At 43.7% G+C, this 22,236-nt stretch overlaps 1 protein-coding gene and 1 long non-coding RNA gene across 3 annotated transcripts in view; one reads left to right on the top strand and one right to left on the bottom strand.

Annotated features, from left to right (window-relative positions):
- The window catches only part of LOC132660039 (uncharacterized), a 32,630-nt gene extending 14,199 nt beyond the window's left edge, over positions 1-18,431 (top strand). The window contains exon 2 of the long non-coding RNA XR_009601205.1: positions 531-18,431. This is a non-coding gene — a long non-coding RNA (uncharacterized LOC132660039). The remainder of the gene's footprint in view (positions 1-530) is intronic.
- MYO1E (myosin IE) overlaps positions 1-21,768 on the bottom strand; it is a 214,992-nt gene extending 193,224 nt beyond the window's left edge. For both annotated transcript variants that reach the window (XM_004010559.5, XM_060417853.1), the window contains exon 1: positions 21,393-21,768. In XM_004010559.5, the coding sequence (XP_004010608.1) occupies positions 21,393-21,395 (3 nt within the window). In that variant the 5' untranslated portion in view covers positions 21,396-21,768. The remainder of the gene's footprint in view (positions 1-21,392) is intronic.
- Between the last annotated feature and the right edge of the window lie 468 nt (positions 21,769-22,236).

Here is a 22,236-nt window from a genome sequence, read left to right as displayed (position 1 = left end):
CATGAAAATCAGCTCATCATTCATTCATCCAATCAATTTTTACCAAGCACCTACAGCATGCAGGCTGGCTTCCTAGGTGGTGCTAGTGGTCAAGAATCCACTGCAACACAGAAGATGCAAGAGACTAGAGTTCGATCCCTGGATCGGGAAGATCCCCTGGAGGGGGAAATGGCAACCCATTCCAGTATTTTCTCCTGGAAAATTTCATGGACAGAGGAGCCTGGCAGGCTATAGTTAATGGGGCTACAGAGAGTCAGACACAACTGAGTGACTGAATGTGGGCACTATGCTAAGAGCTAATACTGCAGTCTATGCATTCGGGTGGCCCTTATCAACTTTCCATATTCCAGAAGGACTACTGGAAAATAAGAGTTGGACAGAGACAGCCTGGAATAGATTTGAGACAGAACTGCATGTTGGGCTAAAGCCTATTCTCAGTAAGAGCTGAGAATTTTTGAGTAAGAGTGACAGGTGCAAAGCTCTATTTACCAGGAAGATGATTCTGGCAATGCTGTTTCTGTGAATTACAGGGAGAAGAGTGAAGATCACTTAAGAAACTCTTGGACGGTCCCAGTGTAAGACAATGCAGATTCAAACTAGCACAACAGCTGTGAAGAGGAAGGCAGAGCCATGTGAAGACATACTCGTGGGGCTTGGGAACCAACAGGAATTTGGAAGGGAGAGGAAAAACAGACAAGGACCCTGATGTCTCCAGGCTAGGTGTCTGAGGGAATTCTAAAAGAGAAACCATTTAGGAGGGGAATTCTAGGTACACTTCCTCCAGCCTCAGGGCTGGAATATTCTGGAGGCTGGGCACTCTAACCTGGAGCCCATCTATCTCCTGCCTCAAGCTCTCTTCAATGCGTTTCTCTCTTTTCACGCCATTGATATTCCCCAGTCTGGATCTCAAGGCTATGGTTTTTCCAGTAGTCATGTATGGATGTGAGAGTTGGACTGTGAAGAAAGCTGAGCGCCAAAGAATTGATGCTTTTGAACTGTGGTGTTGGAGAAGACTCTTGAGAGTCCCTTGGAGTGCAAGGAGATCCAACCAGCCCATTCTAAAGGAGATCAGCCCTGGGTGTTCACTGGAAGGACTGATGCTAAAGGTGAAACTCCAATACTTTGGCCACATCATGTGAAGAGTTGACTCATTGGAAACGACTCTGATGCTGGGAGGGATTGAGGGCAGGAGGAGAAGGGGACAACGGAGGATGAGATGGCTGGATGGCATCACTGACTCGATGGACATGAGTTTGAGTAAATTCCAGGAGTTGGTGATGGACAGGGAGGCCTGGCATGCTACGATGCATGGGGTCCCAAAGAGTCGGACACGACTGAGCAACTGAACAGAACTGAAGTCTGGATCTCTTTCTTCCTTCCCCAGCCTGATAAAATCTGCTCTCAGGCAGCTTTAGAAGATTAGACAGACTAGTTCACAGTGACATGTCATTAACTGGCAAATGCAGTAGTCCTCAAAGGAACCAGTAAGAGCAGAAAGCTCAACATCAACAGCAGCCCTAGAGGAGACATCCCGAGTGGAAAGTTTTCCAGGCATTCTGCAGAGAACCACCATTCCCATGTGTCTATTCAGGACAGCCATCTCTGGAACTACCTGAGAAAACCTTTTCCCTCAGTCCCACCCCTGAGCATAACCCTGACATTTTTGCTTCAGCAGGATAATTAGAGACTATTGATTGCATTCCTGAAAGTTCAAGGTGTCCAACTGCATCCTTAAGCTTGGAAGGTGATCTCCTGGAGGACAGCCATCAGAATTTCCCAGGGGGCGGCGTGTGTTTACAATCATGTTACCTTGCTTGGGTTGCAATGCTCCAAAGCAGTGCTTTGCAATCACCTAGAAATCTTACTAAAATACAGAATCAGTAGGTCTGGGGGGTGGGAGGACAGGGTGGGCTGAAGTTCTGCAGTCCTAACATCCCAAGTGATGCCCATGCTGCCTTGATATACTTGAGTACCTGTCTAGGATAGACAGCTCCTCTCCAAAGCAGATCTTAGATTCCGGTGACCCTGAATTTAAATCCCTCCTCTGATACTTTTCAGATGGATGACTTTGAGTAGGTTACTTCACTCATACATTGTTTCCTCTTCTGTAAACCAAGAAAAATAATCTGTGTGTATGTGTGTGCTCACTTGTCTCTGACTCTTTTGCAACCCTGTGGACTATAGCCTGCTAGGCTCCTCTGGCCAAAAGATTTTCCAGGCAAGAATACTGGAGTGGGTTGCCATTTCCTTCTCCAGGGGATCTTCCCGACCGAGGGATCAAACCCACATCTCTCGTACTCCCTGCATTGGCAAAAGGATTCTTAACTGCAGCCACCTGGGAAGCCCAAGGGAAATAATACTTATCTCAAAAGAGGTACAAATGCTGGATGATCCAGAGGGGCTCCACAATAACTGTTAATTTCAATAGCAGATTCCCTACTCTTCAGTGGTGTAGATAACTGATAAATTCACAGCCTAACCTCCTGCCCCATCCCCCCAATGCTAATGTCTCTAGAAGAAATTACTAAGAATGCAAAAGTCAGAAAACCCTCAGAAACTAGAAAAGCCATAGAAAAGTCTTTATCATCATGTAATCTTGCATAATCTTCATTCTGGAGTGTGAAGTCAAGTGGGCCTTAGGAAGCATTACTACAAACAAAGCTAATGGAGGTGATAGAATTGAAGCTGAGCTATTTCAAATTCTAAAAGATGATGCTGTGAAAGTGCTGCACTCAATATGCCAGCAAATTTGGAAAATTTAGCAGATGCCACAGGACTGGAAAAGGTAAATTTTCATTTCAATTCCAAAGAAAGGCAATGTCAAAGAATGCTCACATTACCATACAATTGCACTCATTTCACATGCCAGCAAGATTATGTTCAAAACCCTTCAAGCCAGGCTTCAGCACTACATGATCTGAGACATTCCAGATGTACAAGCTGGATTTAGAAAAGGCAGAGGAACCAGAGATCAAATTGCCAACATCCGCTGAATCAGCAAAAAGCAAGAGTTCCAGAAAGAATCTATTTCTGCTTTACTGACTACGCCAATGCATTTGACTGTGTGGATCACAACAAACTGTGGAAAATTCTCAATGAGATGGGAATACCAGACCACCTTACCTGTCTCCTGAGAAACCCGTATACAGGACAAGCAGCAACAGTTAGAACTGGACATGGAACAATGGACAGGTTCCAAATAGGAAAAGGAGTACATCAAGGCTGTATATTGTCACCCTGCTTATTTAACTTCTATGCAGAGTACATCATGAGAAATGCCAGGCTGGATGAATCACAAGCTGGAATCAAGATTGCCAGGAGAAATATCAATGACCTCAGATATGCAGATGATACCACTCTAAGGGCAGAAAGTAAAGAGAAAGTAAAGAGCCTCTGAAAGGTGAAAAAGGAGAGTGAAGAAGCTGGATTAAAACTCAACATTCAAAAAACAAAGATCATGGCACCTGGTCCTATCACTTCAAGGCAAATAGATGGGAGAAATGTGGAAACAGTGTCAGATTGCATTTTCTTGGGCTCCAAAATCAATGCGGACAGTGACTGCAGCCATGATATTAAAAGATGCTTGCTCCTTGGAAAAATAGCTATGACAAACTTAGACAGCGTATTAAACAGTAGAGACATCAACTTTGCCAACAAAGGTCCGTATAATCAAAGCTATGGTTTTTCCAGTAGTCATGTATGGATGTAAGAATTGGACCATAAAGAAGGCTGAATACCGAAGAACTGACGTTTTTGAACTGTGGTGCTGGAGAAGGCTCTTGAGAGTCCCTTGGACAGCAAGAAGATCATCAAACCAGTCAATGCTAAAGGAAATCAACCCCAAGTATTCACTGGAAAGATTAATGTTGAAGCTCCAATACTTTGGCCACCTGATGCAAAGAGCTGACTTGTTGGAAAAGACCCTGATGCTGGGAAAGAGTGACAGCAAGAGAAGGGGGTGACAGAGGTTGAGATGGTTGGATGGCATCCCTGACTCAATGGCCATGAGTTTGAGATAACTCAGAGAGACAGTTAAGAACAGAGAAGCCTGGTGTACTGCAGCTCATAGGGTCGCAAAGAGTCAGACACAACTTAAGAGACTAAATAACAATGACAATCTTGCATAACTACACACGCATCCCAAAATAGCATTATCCTTTATTTTCCCATGTGATTTATAACATCAAGATCTACTACACAACTTCCCAGCTATGAAATTCCCAAACTTCAGTTTGCAGGGAAAGAAACCATTTTTTTTCTAAAGAGATCAGTATACCTAGATTTAACCAACACTAGTGTATTTAAGCTTCTTCAACATTCAAATTTCCTTCTCCCAAAAGTCAGATTCCACCCTGCATTGACAATGACTCCTGAAATACATTATACAGCTGTGTGACAAACTTAGAAAACTGTATTTACTACATGAGCCAGAACAGTTTCACACTTGGAATTCTTTGTCTCAGGTGAAGAAGCAAAGCTTCTCTACATTTCTACATTTTGAAAAGCAAACCACAGCTCTATAAATGCTTAGTTTTGCCAGGATAAATATCAACATTCCCTGGCATGCATTCATCGTTTAACCCCAAAAACCAAAGTACGTGAGCCAAGTGAACATAATTACATAAATATCTGGCTCCAAAATAATCTACAGTTTGTTGTACACATATAGTGTATAACTTTTTTTTAAATTCTCTCCCCTTTTCTCATTTTCCCCACCCTATACCCAGAAAAACTCATATTTAGAGAAAGCCACACCTATCACTTAGGGTGACCAACCTTTCAAAAAAACGTTAAGAGCAAACATTTAGAGCCATTTAAACCCCAAGGAAATGCCAGGGCACTGGAAAGTTCTAACTCTCAATGCAAATGAAGCTACTGGAATTTGTAAGGAGCAAAATAAACAAAACAATTAAGCTATTAGCATGTCTCGTAGGAGACAATCTGGCCTTTGGAGAAGAGCAAAGCCTGATCCCACTTAGGCAAGATGAGTGGTGGTTAGTTTGACTACCAATAAACAAAGGCATTAAATACTCCTCTTTCAACCAGGATAGATAAAAACTTCCTCAAGAAATTTTACATAGCTGAACAAGAAAAGCCTTCTAACCGTATGTTAATCTGGCAGTGATCCTTTATATCACCAAAACCTGCCTAACCACTCTCCTGCAACAGTGAAGAAAAGCCCTAAGCAGAGGTCACCAGTCACACCTGATATTATAAGTTTCTGTTTGGAGATGGGAACTTTTCCTTAGAAAGGGGACTGGTGAATTTTGTCCCCATTTGTGGCTGCAGAGTTGCACCAGCCCTTAAGGGGAAAAGTTGGGACTGGCTGTGCGGCCTTAGGCAATCACCCCGCCTCTTCTGATCCCAGCTGAAGGAAGGTTGGAATAAAAGGAGTGAGGGTCGGGTGTAGAAGCCCACCCAGCTCCCAGTCTCTGGTTTCTACAGAAACCAAGCTCAATATTGTTAATATCCTGTTCTAGAAAAAGAAAACACAAAAGGAAGCCCTACTGGTTTTATGTGAGGGGGCTGGCTATTTTTACCTTGGAAACATTTCCAGTTTGCAATGAGTTAATCACCTACTTTAAATCACTCATCAATTCAATGGCGCCTGCATCCCTACAACCATTCAACCTCTGTACCATTTTGGCCTAGTGGGAAGTTTGGTTCTATGCAACAAATTATCCGATGCTACTACGTGCCAGATGTCGAGTGGTAGTAAAATATAAAAAATAAGCGTGACACGGTGGCCCCTCAGGGAGTTTACAGGCCAATGAGACAGAACAATAAGTGTATAAGTGTATTTACTGAAATAATATCACTCAAAAATCTCCCATTGGTAGAAGGGCCCCAACTTATCTTGCCTGTCTCATCCATGGAGTTCCTGGTCTGCAAGCCACCCAGATCTCCTCACTCCAAGTGTTCTAACTGGTGATCACAATACATATGTTTCCAGGCTCTGTAAGTTACCAGACTTCTCCCCTTCTCTCCTGCCTCATCTTGGAGGTCCCTTCTATACTCTGGAAGGCTTAGAATACCTCACCCATCCACCTGGAGCTGATTGAACATGGGAAACTTATACTCCACAAAGTTCAAAAGGTGCCTATCTGTCCATTTTGTTGGTTGATGAGTTCCAGTACAAAGATTTCATGAGGACAGTCTGAATTTACAGTCTGAATTTGGAGGCCCTATGAATTTCAAATATCTTCATTCACCCCGTCCTCCAAAACCACCTGCAATTTAAAGAAGAAAAAACCAGCCTATTGTCTGCTTCAAAATCCCATTTCAACTCCTTCAATTCCTTCTCCCATCTACTATCTCTGCCTATTTCTCAAACATCTACACTTAGGAAAATCACTGGTAACCTACACAATAGATGTAGCTTTCTGGGAGAACTATTTTCACAGACTGAAAGAGCTGCAGGGGGAAGGCTGTCTGCCCTGGTTTCAACATTATAGCTGGCTGGCGAGTGAAGAAAGCCATGATGATGAGCAGAATGACTCCCCAGCTTTTGGTGAATGAGTGGCTCTCCTTTCAGGTGCCCTTTGAAGCATCTCTCTGCTTCTTCCCCTTTCTGTCCTCACTATCCCATCTTCCAAAGGACATGCTGAATGAAGTGAGGAGTGACACCTACATCAGACAACTTCAGCATTCACACTAAAATCAAAGCTCCAGTGACATTTGAATTGCACGGCTCTTTCATGGATCCCTTCCTCCCCCGTTTCATTCCATTAGCTGAATGGCTAAGAGCTACAGTTCACTGGTGTGCATTTTAAGAGTGCTTCACTGTGTTGGCAGTTCTGCACTCTACTTTTGTCCCTCAACATAAAAGCCGAGGGAGCAGTTTGAACAAATGTATAACTCACAGCAGAAGGAAATGCAAGCATTTCTCCTCTAATACTACATTTTAAAATAGTACTGTATACACCAAGTATGTGTGCGTGTGTGCTTACTTGCTCAGTTGTGTCCGATTCTTGCGACCCCATAGACAGTAGCCCGCCAGGCTCCTCTGTCCATGGGATTCTCCAGGCAAGAATACTGGAGTGAGCTGCCATTCCTTTGCCAGGGATCTTCCCAACCCAGGAATCAAACCTGGGTCTCCTGCACCGCAGGCAGATTCTTTACTGACTGAGTTACGAGGGAAGCACTGAGTATCACAAGTCCCAAAATGGAGGTGGAACACAAAGATGAAGAAGAAGCAACTCTACCAAACAAGTGGCTGTTCAGAAGGGAAGATTAAATGTCCATAAACAGTCAGGAGATCTTTGCAGATCAACAGTTCTGGGGTTTTGAAGATATCTTCCAACTAGGAGACTCAAGAAGGTGGAAGTGGAGCTGACTTCCAAGGAGATTTAAACCATCCGGTTGGGGAAGGGGAAGGAACTGATGGCTGCTAGACATTAACTGGAGAAAGGTGAGATTATCCAAGCCTGCAAGGGGCACAGCAAGTAGTAGAATCTGGCCAGGAGACCTCAGTGAGAGACATGGCAAAAGGGGCAGGTTAGAGCCACATTGCACAGGCGGAATGCACAGGACTCGGCAGGTGGTAGAATTTTGCAATTCATTACATCTTCAGTTCAGTTCAGTTCACTCGCTCAGTCACGACTCTTTGCAACCCCATGAATCGCAGCACGCCAGGCCTCTCTGTCCATCACCAACTCCCGGAGTTCACACAAACTCATGTCCATCGAGTCAGTGATGCCATCCAGCCATCTCATCCTCTGTTGTCCCCTTCTCCTCCTGCCCCCAATCCCTCCCAGCATCAGAGTCTTTTCCAATGAGTCAACTCTTCGCATGAGGTGGCCAAAGTACTGGAGTTGCAGCTTTCCACAACTGGGTATTGTTTTCGCTTTGGTTCCATGCCTTCATTCTTTCTGGAGTTACTTCTCCACTGATCTCCAGTAGCACATTGGGCACCTAGCGACCTGGGGAGTTCCTCTTTCAGTATCCTATCATTTTGCCTTTTCATACTGTTCATGGGGTTCTCAAGGCAAGAATACTGAAGTGGTTTGCCATTCCCTTCTCCAGGGGACCACATTCTGTCAGACCTCTCTACCATGACCCGCCCATCTTGGGTGGCCCCACAGGGCATGGCTTAGTTTCATTGAGTTAGACAAGGCTGTGGTCCTAGTGTGATTAGATTGCCTATAGTTTTCTGTGAGTATGGTTTCAGTGTGTCTGCCCTCTGATGCCCTCTCACAACACCTACCGTCTTACTTGGGTTTCTCTTACCTTGGACGCAGGGTATCTCAGCCTATATAAAACACACCTTTGCCAATGGTCATAAATAGAACCACTGCAAAAACTGAAGACTCACAGTCACAGCCCCAAGAGGACAGTGCCTTATCTCTAGGGCAGCTGATGCTCATTTCCCACTGGCTGCTGAGTGCTAAACCCTCTTTCTTCTTGGAGGAGGAGGAGAAAGAGGGTTCCAAGATGCGAGGAGGGTGCTCCCCTTCTTTTGGCAGCCTCAATAATGTGTGCTCATTTATACAGTTTTCACTTGCTTACATTTTCTGCTCTTTGCAACCCTCCTCCTCTCAGGATGCAAGATAGATGGAGAATGTGGTTAGGGCTTGGGGGCAGAGAAGAGAAAGCTAGAAGGAAGAAGCTACCCCAACTCCAATTTTTTTCTTATACCCCAAGTGCTAGTCCTACAGAACAGAAACAGAGCACAGAACTCTGCTCCAGAGTCCAGTTATTAGAGTCCAGCAATTTCCTTCTTATGTGTCCTCAATTAGTTAATATTAATTTTATAATAATAATGGATCCTCACCAGGGAAACAATAAGCATTTGAGTGTTTACATAAATGTCAAACCATTATGCCCTTGATTTATATTTGAGATCTGTACTGGACATATTTCTCTTCGTGATCACAAGAGAATATAAAAAATCTAATAAAAGACTAATGCTGTAACTATTTTTATGCTTTACAACTATTCTGAAAAATCAAATTAGTTGCCAACAAATAATACTGACCATTGTTTCATGGTAACTTATGTTGGTTTAATCTCAGTAAATTGGGAAAGTATCTCTGGGAATCTTACAAAGTTATTTAACTCAGTACTTTCAACTTTCTTTCTCTGTAAAGCATTATTACATTAGCTTTTCAAACATTTCCAGTAAAAGCAGATTTAGGAGCAAGATCCTAGACAAGAGACTTTGGACTCTAAGGCCACCTCTTCTATTAACTTGCCAGGTGAATTTGGTCAGGCTACTTAAATTCTCCGGACCTTAGAGTCATTTGGGTGGGCCATGACCACTTTAGGGACTTAAGAATTCTTCTTCCCAGGAAAAGAAATGCAGACATCAATACAGACACAAACTTCAGTGTACAATTTCCTAGACCCCCTCCTCCCTTCTCCTTCAACTCCTTCTGAGACAACTCTCATCTTGATATTCTATGTTAAAAGGTATCTAATTATGGAAAGAAACAATTATTATTTGCATAGCCAGCACCATGATACAGGTACAGATCAGAAGAAATGAAGAGACAAATAAGCATGAATTGACCCTGCAAATCCTATCTAAATTTAGGTAGTGCCTGAGTAGAGCTAGGATTGTAGAGTGGGAGGCCACCCATGCCCTGCACACCAACACTATGAATGCTGAGATATCAGCGCCAGATATTCTTGCGGACACAATGAGGCCAAGTTTTAAGGAGTCCACCCAGTGACTGGAGATGTCTACATTATTCTGTAAAACAAAGCCCAAAAGAGTGAAAAGAAAGCTACTTACTTTGGTTACGAAATACACCCCTTCTTCCAACCCAAAGAGAAGATAGTACCGAGAGCTGAGAGCTGAGTTTTCCTTTATTTAAATGCCAGTGTGATAGAGATTGGAGAAGGCAATGACACCCCACTCCAGTACTCTTGCCTGGAAAATCCCATGGACAGAGGAGCCTAGTGGGCTGCAGTCCATGGGGTCGCTAAGAGTCGGACATGACTAAGCAACTTCACTTTCACTTTTCACTTTCATGCACTGGAGAAGGAAATGGCAACCCACTCCAGTGTTCTTGCCTGGAGAATCCCAGGGACGGGGGAGCCTGGTGGGCTGCCGTCTATGGGGTCGCACAGAGTTGGACACGACTGAAGTGACTTAGCAGTGATAGAGATAGTTAAGAAGATTGGAATAATTATGTCCAAAAAATCAAGACACCTAGAAGAAACCTATAAACATACAACCTACCAAGATTAGATCATGAAGAAATAGAAAATCTGAACAGATCAATTACTAATGAGATTAAATCAGTAATCCCAAACCTAACAAAAGAATTTCCAAAACCAGATGGCTTTACTGGTGAATTTTACCAAATATTTAAGGAAGAATGAATACCAATCCTTCTCAAATTCTTCTCAAAAATAGAAGAGGAAGGAACACTTCCAAACTCATTTGATAAGGCCAGCATTATGCTAATAAATCCTCAACAAAATACTAAAAAACTGAATTCAGTAATATAGGAAAAGAGAATTCCCTGGCAGTCCAGTGGTTAGGACTTGGCGCTTTCACTGTCAGAACCTGGGTTCAACCCCTGGGAAACTAAAATCCTGCAAGCTGTGAGAGGGAAAAAAAAAAAAATGAAGAAGAAAAAAAAGAAATAATAATAATACATGAAAAGTTCAAACACCATGATCAAGTGGGAGTTATTCTAGGGATGCAAAGATGGTTCGACATCTGCGGAGCAATCAATGCGATACATCACATTAACAAAGTAGAGAAAGCAAGTTAGGCAATGAATTTTCTCCCCATTTGTGTAGTTAAAATTTTTCCATTTAAAACGAGAAGAGAAAAATCAAAGTGAAAGTGTCACAGGTTAATGGATTTTTTTGTCATTGAAATCTGTGCACAAAGTTAAGTTAATCCTACTCAATTCACAGGTTGTTGAGGCATTCAGATAGCACAGTCTGTGGCACACAGAATAAGGAAGCGACACCAATATGGGTTATTCTGGGAATCATCATATAATCCAGAAGACATGACTTTCATCCAAGACAAAAAAGTACTTTTGTGTGTGAAGAATGTCTTTCTCCACAGGGACAACGAAGGGCTGGCCAAAAAGGCAGAATTAGGCAGTGAACAGCATTGTCCCCACCTGTTCCAAACAGTATCGGTCCACTATTATTTCCTATTTCCAACAGGCCATCCAGTCCAGTCTGGTTTGGCATGATGCATTGCTCTCCAAGTTTGGCCTTAATCATGAAGTGTTTATTTTTCACAAAGCTCCCTTTAACAGAAAAAAATTATTTTTTATTTTTCTTCTTATTGTTAGTTTCTGCTTTTGGTTTTTTTCAAAAAAGAAATCAATTTAAAAATCATATTGAGGGACTTCCGCAGTGGTACAGTGGCTAAGAATCCACCTGCCAAGGCAGGGGACACAGGTTCTATTCCTGGTCTGGGAAGATCCCACATGCCTCGTGGGCAATTAAAGCCTGTAAGACACAACTACTGAGCTCACACTCTAGAGCCTGGGAGCTGCAACTACTGAGCCCAAGTGCTGCAGTTACTGAAGCCCACATGCCTAGTATAGCCTGTGTTTCACAATATAAGAGAAGCCACCCCAATGAGAAACCCATGCACCAAAACTAGAGTGGCCCCTGCTCGCCACAACTAGAGAAAGCCCACGCAGCAACGAAGACTCAGCACTACCAAAAATAAACTTTAAAAGAATCATACTGAGGCTCCAGAATACAAGTTCGGATTCCTTGTACTTGGGGAGAACAGGGCTTCCCTGGTGGCTCAGCAGTAAAGACTGCCTGCCAATGCAGGAGATGAGGGTTTGATCCCTGGGTCAGGAAGATTCCCTGGAGAAGGAAATGGCAACCCACTCCAGTATTCCTACCTCGGAAATCCCATGGCCAGAGGAGCCTGGTGGGCTACAGCCCACAGGGTCGCAAAGAGTCAGACACAACTTAATGACTAAACAACAACCACAGCTCTGGGAAAATAGCAGTGGATGTATCAGGAGCAATGGGGGCTTCTGTCATACACAAGAGTTCAGCAGATCAGCAGGGAAAACTGGATTTGCACGGAATCTATTCCTGCCTCAGTGTATTCACCTGAGACGAGTTAAAAGAAAAAGTGCAAGGTGGGAACAGTATCTGAGCCCCGGGGCAGTGCTCAGCCACACTAACCCTGAGGGCAGCCATGTGACTTGCTTTGGCCAATGAGACAGTGTCAACCATGATGCAGGCCGGGGCTAAAAAATGCCTGTGCACTGTGACTCACTCTCTTTCTTGCTGCTCTTGGAAACCTTATGACCACTGCTATGTCAACAGGCCTGGACTAGCCCATTGTGAAAGAGACAGGTGGCCAAGACATCTCTACTGCCCCAGCCGAATCCGGGCCAATTACCTGACATTTGAGTGAGGCCCTCCCAGCTGCTCCATCCCCCGTCAAGCCACCAACTGACCACAGGGAGATGAGCCGATCTAGCCCAGAACTCCCCAGTTGATGCACAAAATCATGAAAAACAATAAACCTTTACTACTTCAACCATGAAGTTTGGGGTGGTTAATTACATTAAAACTTAGCAGACACAGTAAGTTGAAAAGGTGAAAAAGAGATGCTTAAAAAGTCTTCCCTGGTGGCTCAAACGGTAAAGCGTCTGTCAACAATGCGGAAGACCAGGTTTGATCCCTGGGTCAGGAAGATCCCCTGGAGAAGGAAATGGCAATCCACTCCAGTACTATTGCCTGGAAAATCCCATGGACAGAGGAGCCTGGTAGGCTACAGTCCATGGGGTCGCAGAGTCGGACACGACTGAGCAACTTCACTTCAAGAAAAGCTGAACATCCTGGGACAAAATTCCTAGTGAATTTTACATAACTCAGTGGGACTTACTATTGATTTGACTGTATGTCAGCTGTCATTAAAACAATCTGACATAGACCCCAAATTGCCTACTCCCTAATACTTACCTCAAGACAAAGTTTGCTAAGACTCTAGGAATGATACTGTATGGGCTTTGGAGGTGTATGAACCTCCTAAAATTAAATGAAGAATTCTGTTTATGTAGGTTTTCTTCTTCTTAATTGTAAAAAGATGTTTAACACTATGAGGAATAAAAAAAGTATTTATGCACATACAGTCCAGAATTAATACTATTTTCTATATTTGCTCTATATTTTAATAAAGCAAGTAAAACATTTCTAATAATGTTAGTCTGCTCACCTCAGTTCTCTTCCTTCCTCCACTTCCTTCCTCCTTCCCCTCTTCAGCAGCTTGAATTTGATATCTTTCTAGTCCAATGTATATTTTTAAAAGAATATACACATAAATATATACACATATATGAATATATATCCTCAAATATAGATAGCCTTGTTTTGTGTTCTGAAATTTTTCTTAAATGACTTTACACATATCTTTCTACAATTTGCTTCTTCACTACTTACTACCTTGTGATATCCATCCATATTGATTCCTTATTATAAATAAGTCACAGCATGCGTGCATTTCTCTACTAATGGACATTTAGATTGCTCCTGTCTTTCTGTTTGGTTGGGTTTTTGTTGTTACTGCTCTTGTTAGTATAAACACTGTCAGGAAACATGTCAGTAGTTTCCAACATACTTTCAGAGGGCCTCAGGACACCCCAAATGTTAAGAATCTCTGACAATCTGATGGGAGAAAGGAGAACTGCCATAATTTGGCAGACATATTTCTGCATCAGAGCCCTCCCAAGTCTTGGAGGTGCTATCTTTATCATACTCAAAGCAGCTTAATAGATACTTCTTCATTCAAATCCAAAATTTCGTGTAGCAAAGGTCCATATCTAATTGAGACACTAAAAATAATCCTAATTTTTCTGTTGTTGAAAATTTTACATTCAGACAATACTGTCCAAATCATTCTATTACCAAGTAATATTGTGCTAAATAACCGTCAACATCAAATATTGGTCACACCAATTAAATTACTAAAACTAATAATATGCTATTCTGTTTTTTTGTTTGTCATGTACGTAAGGATTCCAGGGCTAAATTTCTTGCAGTTATCTTGTTTCCATTCTTTTCTTTAAAAAAATTTTTTTTTTTCAGTTAGGAATATAGTTGCTTATTTCCCTTATTTTCTACTTTTTAACTGAGATCAGACAGCTTCCCAGTATGACTTTCTTTTACTGTTATGCTTGATCCCAGTGTGGTATCATCTAGTCCTCAAACACGGTGACATGCAAACATCCACAAAAAAGGACATTAAGCAGCTCAGACTTAAAAATCAATTTTAAATCAACCTTGATTTTCCTCGGGAGTATGTAAAATAATGAAGTGTTATACAGATATCTGGACCCAGAAATTTCAAATTCAGAGACAATATATTCAAGTGCTTTTGAAAGAACATAAAGTTAGCAGATCTGGCTCATTACATGTAAATAGAATGGTCCTAAACAATTCTGTTTCCCTCACCACAGTTTGGTTTTCTTACTGTCAAATGGCAATAAAAACCATCACTGGTGTAAGAATGAGATGAAATCACCTATAGGAAAGTCTTTTGTGTGACTTCTCTGGTGGTCCAGTGGCGAAGACCCCGTGGTCCCAATGCCAGGGTTCAATCCTTGGTCAGGGAACTAGATCCCACATGCCCCAAATAAGACCCAGCACAGCAAAATAAATAATATTTTAAAAAAAGAAAATAAAAAGAGCACCCTTTGTTATACACTGGTCTATGAGTATCTCAGAAGCAGAGGCCAAGCTTAACTCATCTTTGATTTCCTAGGGTTACCAATCTATTTGATAAGGATTCCTACCTATCAAGCATGTATGCAAATACTGGTCTTCTCTACTTTGGGTTTCAGAGCTCCTTGTCTCCAACCACTCGGGTTCTCTGAAGAGGAACTCATAGCTGCCAAGCAGGAGTCACAGGCCTGAGCACCCACTGCTGTCGCACATGTAAGTGCCAGCATCACAATCTCAGGGGAACACAAATGGTACCCACCTCAGGTCAAGAGCACTAAGTATGGAGTGTACACCAAGCCAGCCCATCCTGGCTTCAGACTTTAAAACCAAAGAGAACTATAAAGCAGGTGAGGTTTAAAGCAGGTGGGGAGGCTGAGCCACCCAGCACTGACCAGCGCAGTTCTAATGAGGGCAGGGAGGAACAGTCAGCAATACATCTGGAAGACAGGTCTCTGGAGTCAGGACTCAAGTTGGGCAATCAGGCTATGTGGGATTCTCAAGCCACCACCAAAAACGACCAAGATGCTTACCAAGGAAAAGAATTTATAGTATAAAACAAATGGGAAAATACAGAACACAAATTGTATATTTGCCCCACAATTACAATGACATAAAAATGATGCGCCTTTGGATAGTTTGGAAAGAAACCCAAAGACATGAAAATCATTACCTTTGGGGTACTGACATGATGGAGAATTACTCTAAATTAATTTTTTAATAATCTCTTAAAGTTGATATAGTAATAAATCAAAAATAAAGAGCAATCTTCCATCTCCATGCCGGCTTTTTTGAAGAGTCCCAGAAAGAAAATTACCTAGTCATGCCTAGACTCTAACCCACCACAGTGGTTTGGTGGAGAAAGTCTTATTAGGCTGGGATCTGAAAACCTGGATTCTGGCACCAGATCAGCCAAAACCTCTGAGATTTTTGAAGCTGTTTAACCCCTCTAGATCTTTCTGTGAAGCCAAGCAAAAGGGTTTAGAATAGACTCTTCCAACTCTCTTCTGGGCTTTCTACAATGTAAAATGTGTTTTCCTTTCTACAATGGATGAATTTTTAACGTCAGAACTCAAACACCCAAGACAGTGTGGCCTCCTTTGGAACAGTTCTTACAGTACTGAGGGGGAAGAACCACCTCCTTTCAGGGCCGCAGAGCCTACGTTACCTAATACTTCATATCTCCAGGATCAGTTTATTCACCCTTTGAGGCAGAATGTAATTTCTGGCAACAGCTAAGAGGGACCAAGGTAGGTGATCAGGTTGGACACTACAGTTTAGGTCTTAAAGAAAGTAAAAAATTTTTCTTAAATGACCATTTGGAAATGCCTTAAACAATGTTCCCACGGTGGCAACTCAGAAAGGAAGACTGACTTTACCCAGATGCATAGTGTCTAAGCCCATGTCCCTATTTTTAGGGACAATCTGTATAAGTAGAACCCGCTCATAGTTCCACTTCTCTGAAGTAAGGTTGTCATAAAGATATGTACAAAAATACTTCACTAAGATGCCCCCAAATCTTTCATCTCTGCCAAAACAAATTCTAAAGTTGAAATTAAAAACACAAAATTTGCTTACCATTATTACAGAATGTGCTTACAAGGCCAAGCTGTTTATTTTTAATACCTTTGGCATTTAACCTTTAACCCTCTATTTGTTCTGTAAATATTAAGTCCCAGCATGTTAAAAAAAAGTAAAATATTAAAACCTGACCATGGAGAAACTCATTTTAATTACATACTGATGAAAACACAAGTTGCGGCATCTTTGTTAAAAAAAATAGTAGATGAGTTGAACTTGGAAAATTACAACTGTACATAATTTCTATATGACCCCTAATGAAGCTCACAATGAAGCTCTGCATTTGTATAGAGGTTTCAAAATATTTCTGCTTTTTGAAGCTGATGAAAAGAGCTTTCTTAAGTTCTTACCAAGTAATGAGAATCGATCCTCTTCTCATCAGGAAATTCAAGGTACTCTTTAATTTCATTTCACATGAGCTTGTGAAATTAAGTCAAGGGCAAAAGGTTGTATTCCAAGTTATATTTACGAAAATGCTCATTATCTAGCCTCAAGGAGAAACCCGGGCTTCCCAGGTGGCTCAGTGGTAAACAGTCCACCTGCTAAAGCAGGAGATGCAGGTTCCATCCCTGGCTCAGGAAGATTCCCTGAAGGAGGAAGTGGTAACCCACTCCAGTATTCTTGCCTGGAGAATCCCATGGATAGAGGAGCCTGGCAGGCTACAGTTCATAAGGTCGCAGAGTCAAACAGGACTGAGCATGCACACACACACTCAAGGAGAATCCCTGAAACAGACCTTGAATTCATGAGATACAACAGGGAAAGAAGTAATGAAAGAGGTCCATCACACAGTATGGAGAAGGCAGTGCCTTTCCATCAGAGAAGGGATTTGAAGTGTTAAGACAACTTACAGCCTCACCACTCATAGCTCTACACAGGTGTTTTTAGCTAGCTCCAAATGGTAGCAGCTGAATGCAGATTGCCCCTGCCTGATGGCTTAGAAAGTCCACAGGCTGAAAATATCAGGAAACTCCTTCTCTTAAGGGAAATGGCGTGGGAAGGTGCAGATGTGTCAGTAAAAATCTAATGCCTTTATTGGGAATGTGGCTAAAGTTTAGACATTCCCACTGGTAAGTGAATGAAAGGAAGCATGGCGGTTTGTAAGAACACCGCTTTGAGATTTACAACAGAGTGGCTACAAACAGCTGACCTGTTTGGCCTCTCAGCAACCATCAGCACACTTTTAAAAAGTGGCAGATCTGGCATAAAAATCTGGATGTTCAGCTTCTCTTGAAAAAGCAGACAATTTGGTGATGTGGTCAATGTAACCATAGCCTAGGATCAAGCAATGATACCTCTTCCAATGGGCATACGTCCTATATTTACTCTCCAGAGGCCAGTCTCACCCCATCAAAAACTGTATCCTGGCCCCTGCAGACATCTGAGTTTGCGTCCACTGACAAAGCTGAAATCCCCAGCAAAACCGAGGAGGAAGTGTCTTTCAGCTTCTGCAACAGCCTTCTTCCTCCACTTCTCCATCCCCTCCATCCACAGCCCCACTGGGCAGCCAAATATTTCCTACTAGGCAGGCCCACCCACAGAAGCCTGTAGACAATGTCCTGCATCCACTCTTGCCCTAACCCTCTGCCTCCATCAAAACTTTTCTGGGGACTTTCCTGGTGATCCAGTGGTTAAGACTCTACACTTCCACTGCATGGGATGCTGGTTCAATCCCTGGCCAGGGAACTGAGATCCTGCAAGATGCATGGTGCAGCCAAAAAAAAAAAATTTTTTTTTTTTTCTGGGCGTCATTCCATTCCTTTCTGTTTTTGTTTTTGTGTGTGTGTGTGTTGTATTGCTTTGGCTGGGAGGCTACAAGAAATCTGATAAACTAATCAGTGGGAATGGAGTAGGTTACCTTCCCAGAAAATATGGTTAGAATGGATTCCAGGCTTTCTAAATGTCAAACATGCCATGCCTTCACTCAAAGTGACTTACCTAACTTGTAGTCAGCTTCATCAGATTTCAAGGTTCATAAGTCTATTTATATGTATTTTTATGTATAACGTCTGCAATTTATTCACAAGTAATATGCAAGCAAAGAGAAGGGACCGTATCCTGAACATATTCAGAGGTGATGGCCAATTCAGATGTACTTAACTATGTCAGTATATCTAAGTCACAGAAGCCTTATGAATCATGGCTTCTAGCTCTGAAGTACACAGCAGAGGCACACACATGGGTCTAGTTCATTAGACCGTCCAAACTTGTCATGGCCACAGAAGCAGAACTTCCTTTGTGGCTGATGATAAAGCCAGATTCTATAAAGGAAATCTTAGATGGGTATTTTGATTAAAGTCAAAGGAGACTGTTGTGCCCTCTTAACCAATGTATACAAAATTAGAGAGACATGCAGAGATTTTTTTTTTTTTTGGTGTTTTTCTTCTTTTTCCCCATTCAAGTCACCTAAGAAAAAAAAGAAACAAATTTGCTATTGCCTGGTACTGTTCTTGGTTCTCCAAAGATGGAGAAAAGTGTCCCAAAGTCCAGGAGGAAGATATGAGGTAAACTGTAAGCTGTATACTTTGTTCATGAGTCAGAGAATGGCACTCTCCCTGTGAATCACAACTGAGTGAGTCTTGGGTACAGGTGGAGAGCCTTCCTAATGTGCTACCAGATTTCCTAAGATATCTGAGAGAGAGGGAGAGAGGGAGAAAATCCACAGTACAGGTGCCAAGCTCCTGGTCAATTATACTCTCCCTAACACAGAGCCACACCCACTGGAGGCAATGTCTTCTCTTCCTGTTCTAAGCAGCTGAGGGATGCAGCTGGGCAGACAGATGTGAAACACAAATCAATGCCTCATTTAGCTGGAAGGGGGTCTAACATAAATAGTAAACATAATAGCTAAAGTTTCTCACTATTGAAGCTGCCTATGCTCTGTTCTAAGGCAACTTCACAAATCTAGTGCACAGACTTAATTTTGCAAACCAGTGAAGAAATGATTCATTTCATTTTTGCCAAATTATTCTAGATCCAGTAGATGGAGTGACTGATGGCACAGCTCCTATTTCAGGACAGCCAGCTGTTCCAACTTTTCCGTCAGGGTATCGTGGCCTCAGCAACCGTATCTGATGCACTGATAGTCTCCTGGCACCCTATAGTACTGCCATCTGTGCTGTTGCCAGGGAACGCATCAATAGGTAAGTCAGACCCCATCCTTGTCGACTGACACCCTACACACTCTGGAAACAACTCTTCCTTAGAGCATGTTTCTTCTGCATCCACTTCACCATCCACCTACTTCAACAGCAATGGACTGAATTGAGCGACGAGTCTCCAAGGTCCCTAGAAAAGGCATCCCACAGTAGGTGACTCAGACAGTAAAGAATCCACCTGCAATGCAGGTTCCGTCCCTGGGTCCGGAAGATGCCTTCAAGAAGGGAATGGTTGGCTGCTCACTCCAGTATTCCTGCCTGGAGAATTCCACGGACATAGGAGCCTGGCAAGTGGGCTACGGTCCATGGGGTCACAAAGAGTGGGACACAGTTGAGTGACTAAACACACACACACAGTACTTTTTAGCCTCTACAGCATGAAAAATGAGTCAACAAGGTAAAGTTAATTTTCTCAAGGTACCACTCAACTATTTAAATTCAGTAAGATTCTTCAAGCTCTTGACATAAAACACATTGATTTTTCTTTTTTTGGAAATATTTAACCATGGAAAATAATTATAGCAATTCTAAAGTACTTAAATTTAAGTAGCCAATTAGGCTGTGGCCCAGTTTAGGTATCTCCACCCTAATACACAGTTTAAGTAACTGGTTCTCTATAAAGGTTCCAAAAATAATGTGGGGTGGGCTGACTTCTTAAATCCTAAAACTGAAAGGGAAATTTTATTTACAGATTAAGTACCCTCTTAGGTAGAAACAAGGGTGACATAACTTTGGACTAAGTGAAAACAAAACAAAACAAAAAGCTTTGGTCAAGGGTGCCCCTTTAAAGATTTTTGTGTGGTTGCTTTTAATCATTCTTTTGAATAAACACAGCACTGGATCAAGTGCTCCTTTTAGTTGTAAGTTTCTATGTGCCTTTGCTAATTTCCCCCAGCTCCTGCAGGATAGAGATTTTTAAATTAGTGCTGCACGGGTTATCATTTTTACTTAGCGCCACTTTCACAGTCACTTAAAAAAAAAAAAAAACAACAACAACAGAAGAGGACCAGCGGAGTCCTAAGTCAGATTAGTTGAAAAGAAGCAAGTGTGGAAACTATGAAGCCTTGGGGTAAAACTTCCCCCCTCCCCTCCGCTGATGGACTGCCAATCTCTTCAAAATAGAGCCCTTGCTTTTGTGCTTTGGAAAGAAAAGTACACACCACGCCAAACCCCAAGGGCTGTGGCTAAGGTTATGGGGGGCGGGGTAGTCCAGGCGGGACATTGTGGGGTAGAGGAAAAGTCAGAAACGAGTCAGAAAAAGAGCCAGCCACTTCCATCAATTTCCCAAGTACCGAAGGAAAAAGAACAAAAAACTCGACTTCCTCCTCTGCGAACCGTCTGCTGTACACCCGAAAAGTGCCAGCCACCTCGCACTTGGAGAAAAGGGAGGGTGGTGTTTACTCGGCCTTTTTGGTGCCAAGACCCTCCCGGCCGGCGCGGCTCTCAGCTGCCCGGGGCACCCTCGCCCGCAGCCGCCTGCCCACCGCCAGGTGCTCGCCCTACCTGGCGCCCGGCTGCCTTTGTGCGGCCGCGTCGCCCCCGCCGGCGCGCGGATGCCAGCGGGACAACTGCGGCGCTGCCGGGCGGCCGGGGAGGAGCGGGGTCCGTGGCGCCGGTGCTGCGGGCGGCCGCTCCTACCTTCCCAGCCGGGAGAAAGCGATGCCCATCCCCTCCCGGGGAGCCGTGCCCCTGAACTTGGATCTCCCCGGCTTCCGACAGCTGGCAGCCATAGCCAACCGGCCTCGAAAAGTTTGGCGACGCCGAAAGCGACTTGAAAGAAAGTTTTCCTTGGCCCCCCACTCCCTCTCCCCGAGCCCGGGTGGAGGAAAAGCGGCAGGAAATCAGGACTCGCGACGTGCCGGCTCCGGCGTCCACCTTCTCCTCTCCCGGCCTCGGCAGCGCGCCCAAGGTGGGTGCCCCGCGCCCGGGCTTCCCGCCCCATCCCCGGGTCCGGCGTCCCGGGACGCCGCGCGGCCAACTCACCATGGTGACTCGCGCCGCGATCGCGCCTCTGGCGTGTCCCGCTGCCGGGGAGCTGGGGCTGGAACGCAGTCTCCTGGGCGAACTTCAGAAGTTGGTTCCCTTCGCCAAAAACAGGCTCTCGACAACCCAAGGACTCACAAGAACCAATGGGAACCCTGGGGGGACTCCATCCAGGCGGGATCGGCGGCGGTAGGTGAAGGCGAGCAGGAGGCTGCTTAGCAGGCGGGGCGCATACTGCGGAGGACCAGGGTCCACCCAGACCCAGCGCTCGCCGCCCCGCCTAGGTGAGTGCAATGCTCTCCGCGCGTCCCACGAGCTGCCCTGCCTTGCTCCTCTTTCTTCGGCCACTTACTCCGTACTCCTCTGGCTGAGCCTCGACTCGGGCAGGGCAATCTGTCCATAAATGGAGAATTCAGCTCTGGCCTGACCAATCAGGGTTTGTTTTTACAGCGTCACTCCTCAGGGAAACCGTAGTAGCCAACAAGCTTGTAGCTGTTGGAGTTTCCAAAGCCCTCTGGATCCTGTAGTCCTCCTCCACGCCAGCCTCCAGAAAGCGCTGCTGACCTGGCTCGCTCCCTCTTGCAATCCCTGAACTGGTAAGAAGAAAACCACTCTGTGAAAGAGAAGTAAACTGGAAAACTTTTTTTTTTAACGCCAAAGTTAGAGTAAGTGTAGCTGAAGTGTATGTTTTTCCCATAGCTTCTTTTTTTTTTTTTTTTAAGAAGAAGGAAATATTTTATCAGCATAAAAGATCAGAGTCATGGCAGCAGCCCAAAGGAAATCCTTTTTCTTTCCAACGTCTGGATTGTGAGGAAAGTCAAAAATATCGTTGCCCCCACCCTTT

The sequence above is a fragment of the Ovis aries genome, chromosome 7 (assembly GCF_016772045.2).
Source record: "Ovis aries strain OAR_USU_Benz2616 breed Rambouillet chromosome 7, ARS-UI_Ramb_v3.0, whole genome shotgun sequence".
Taxonomy (NCBI): domain Eukaryota; kingdom Metazoa; phylum Chordata; class Mammalia; order Artiodactyla; family Bovidae; genus Ovis; species Ovis aries.
The sequence above is the reverse complement of the archived record's forward strand: the minus strand, read 5'-3'. Positions and strand labels throughout refer to the sequence as shown.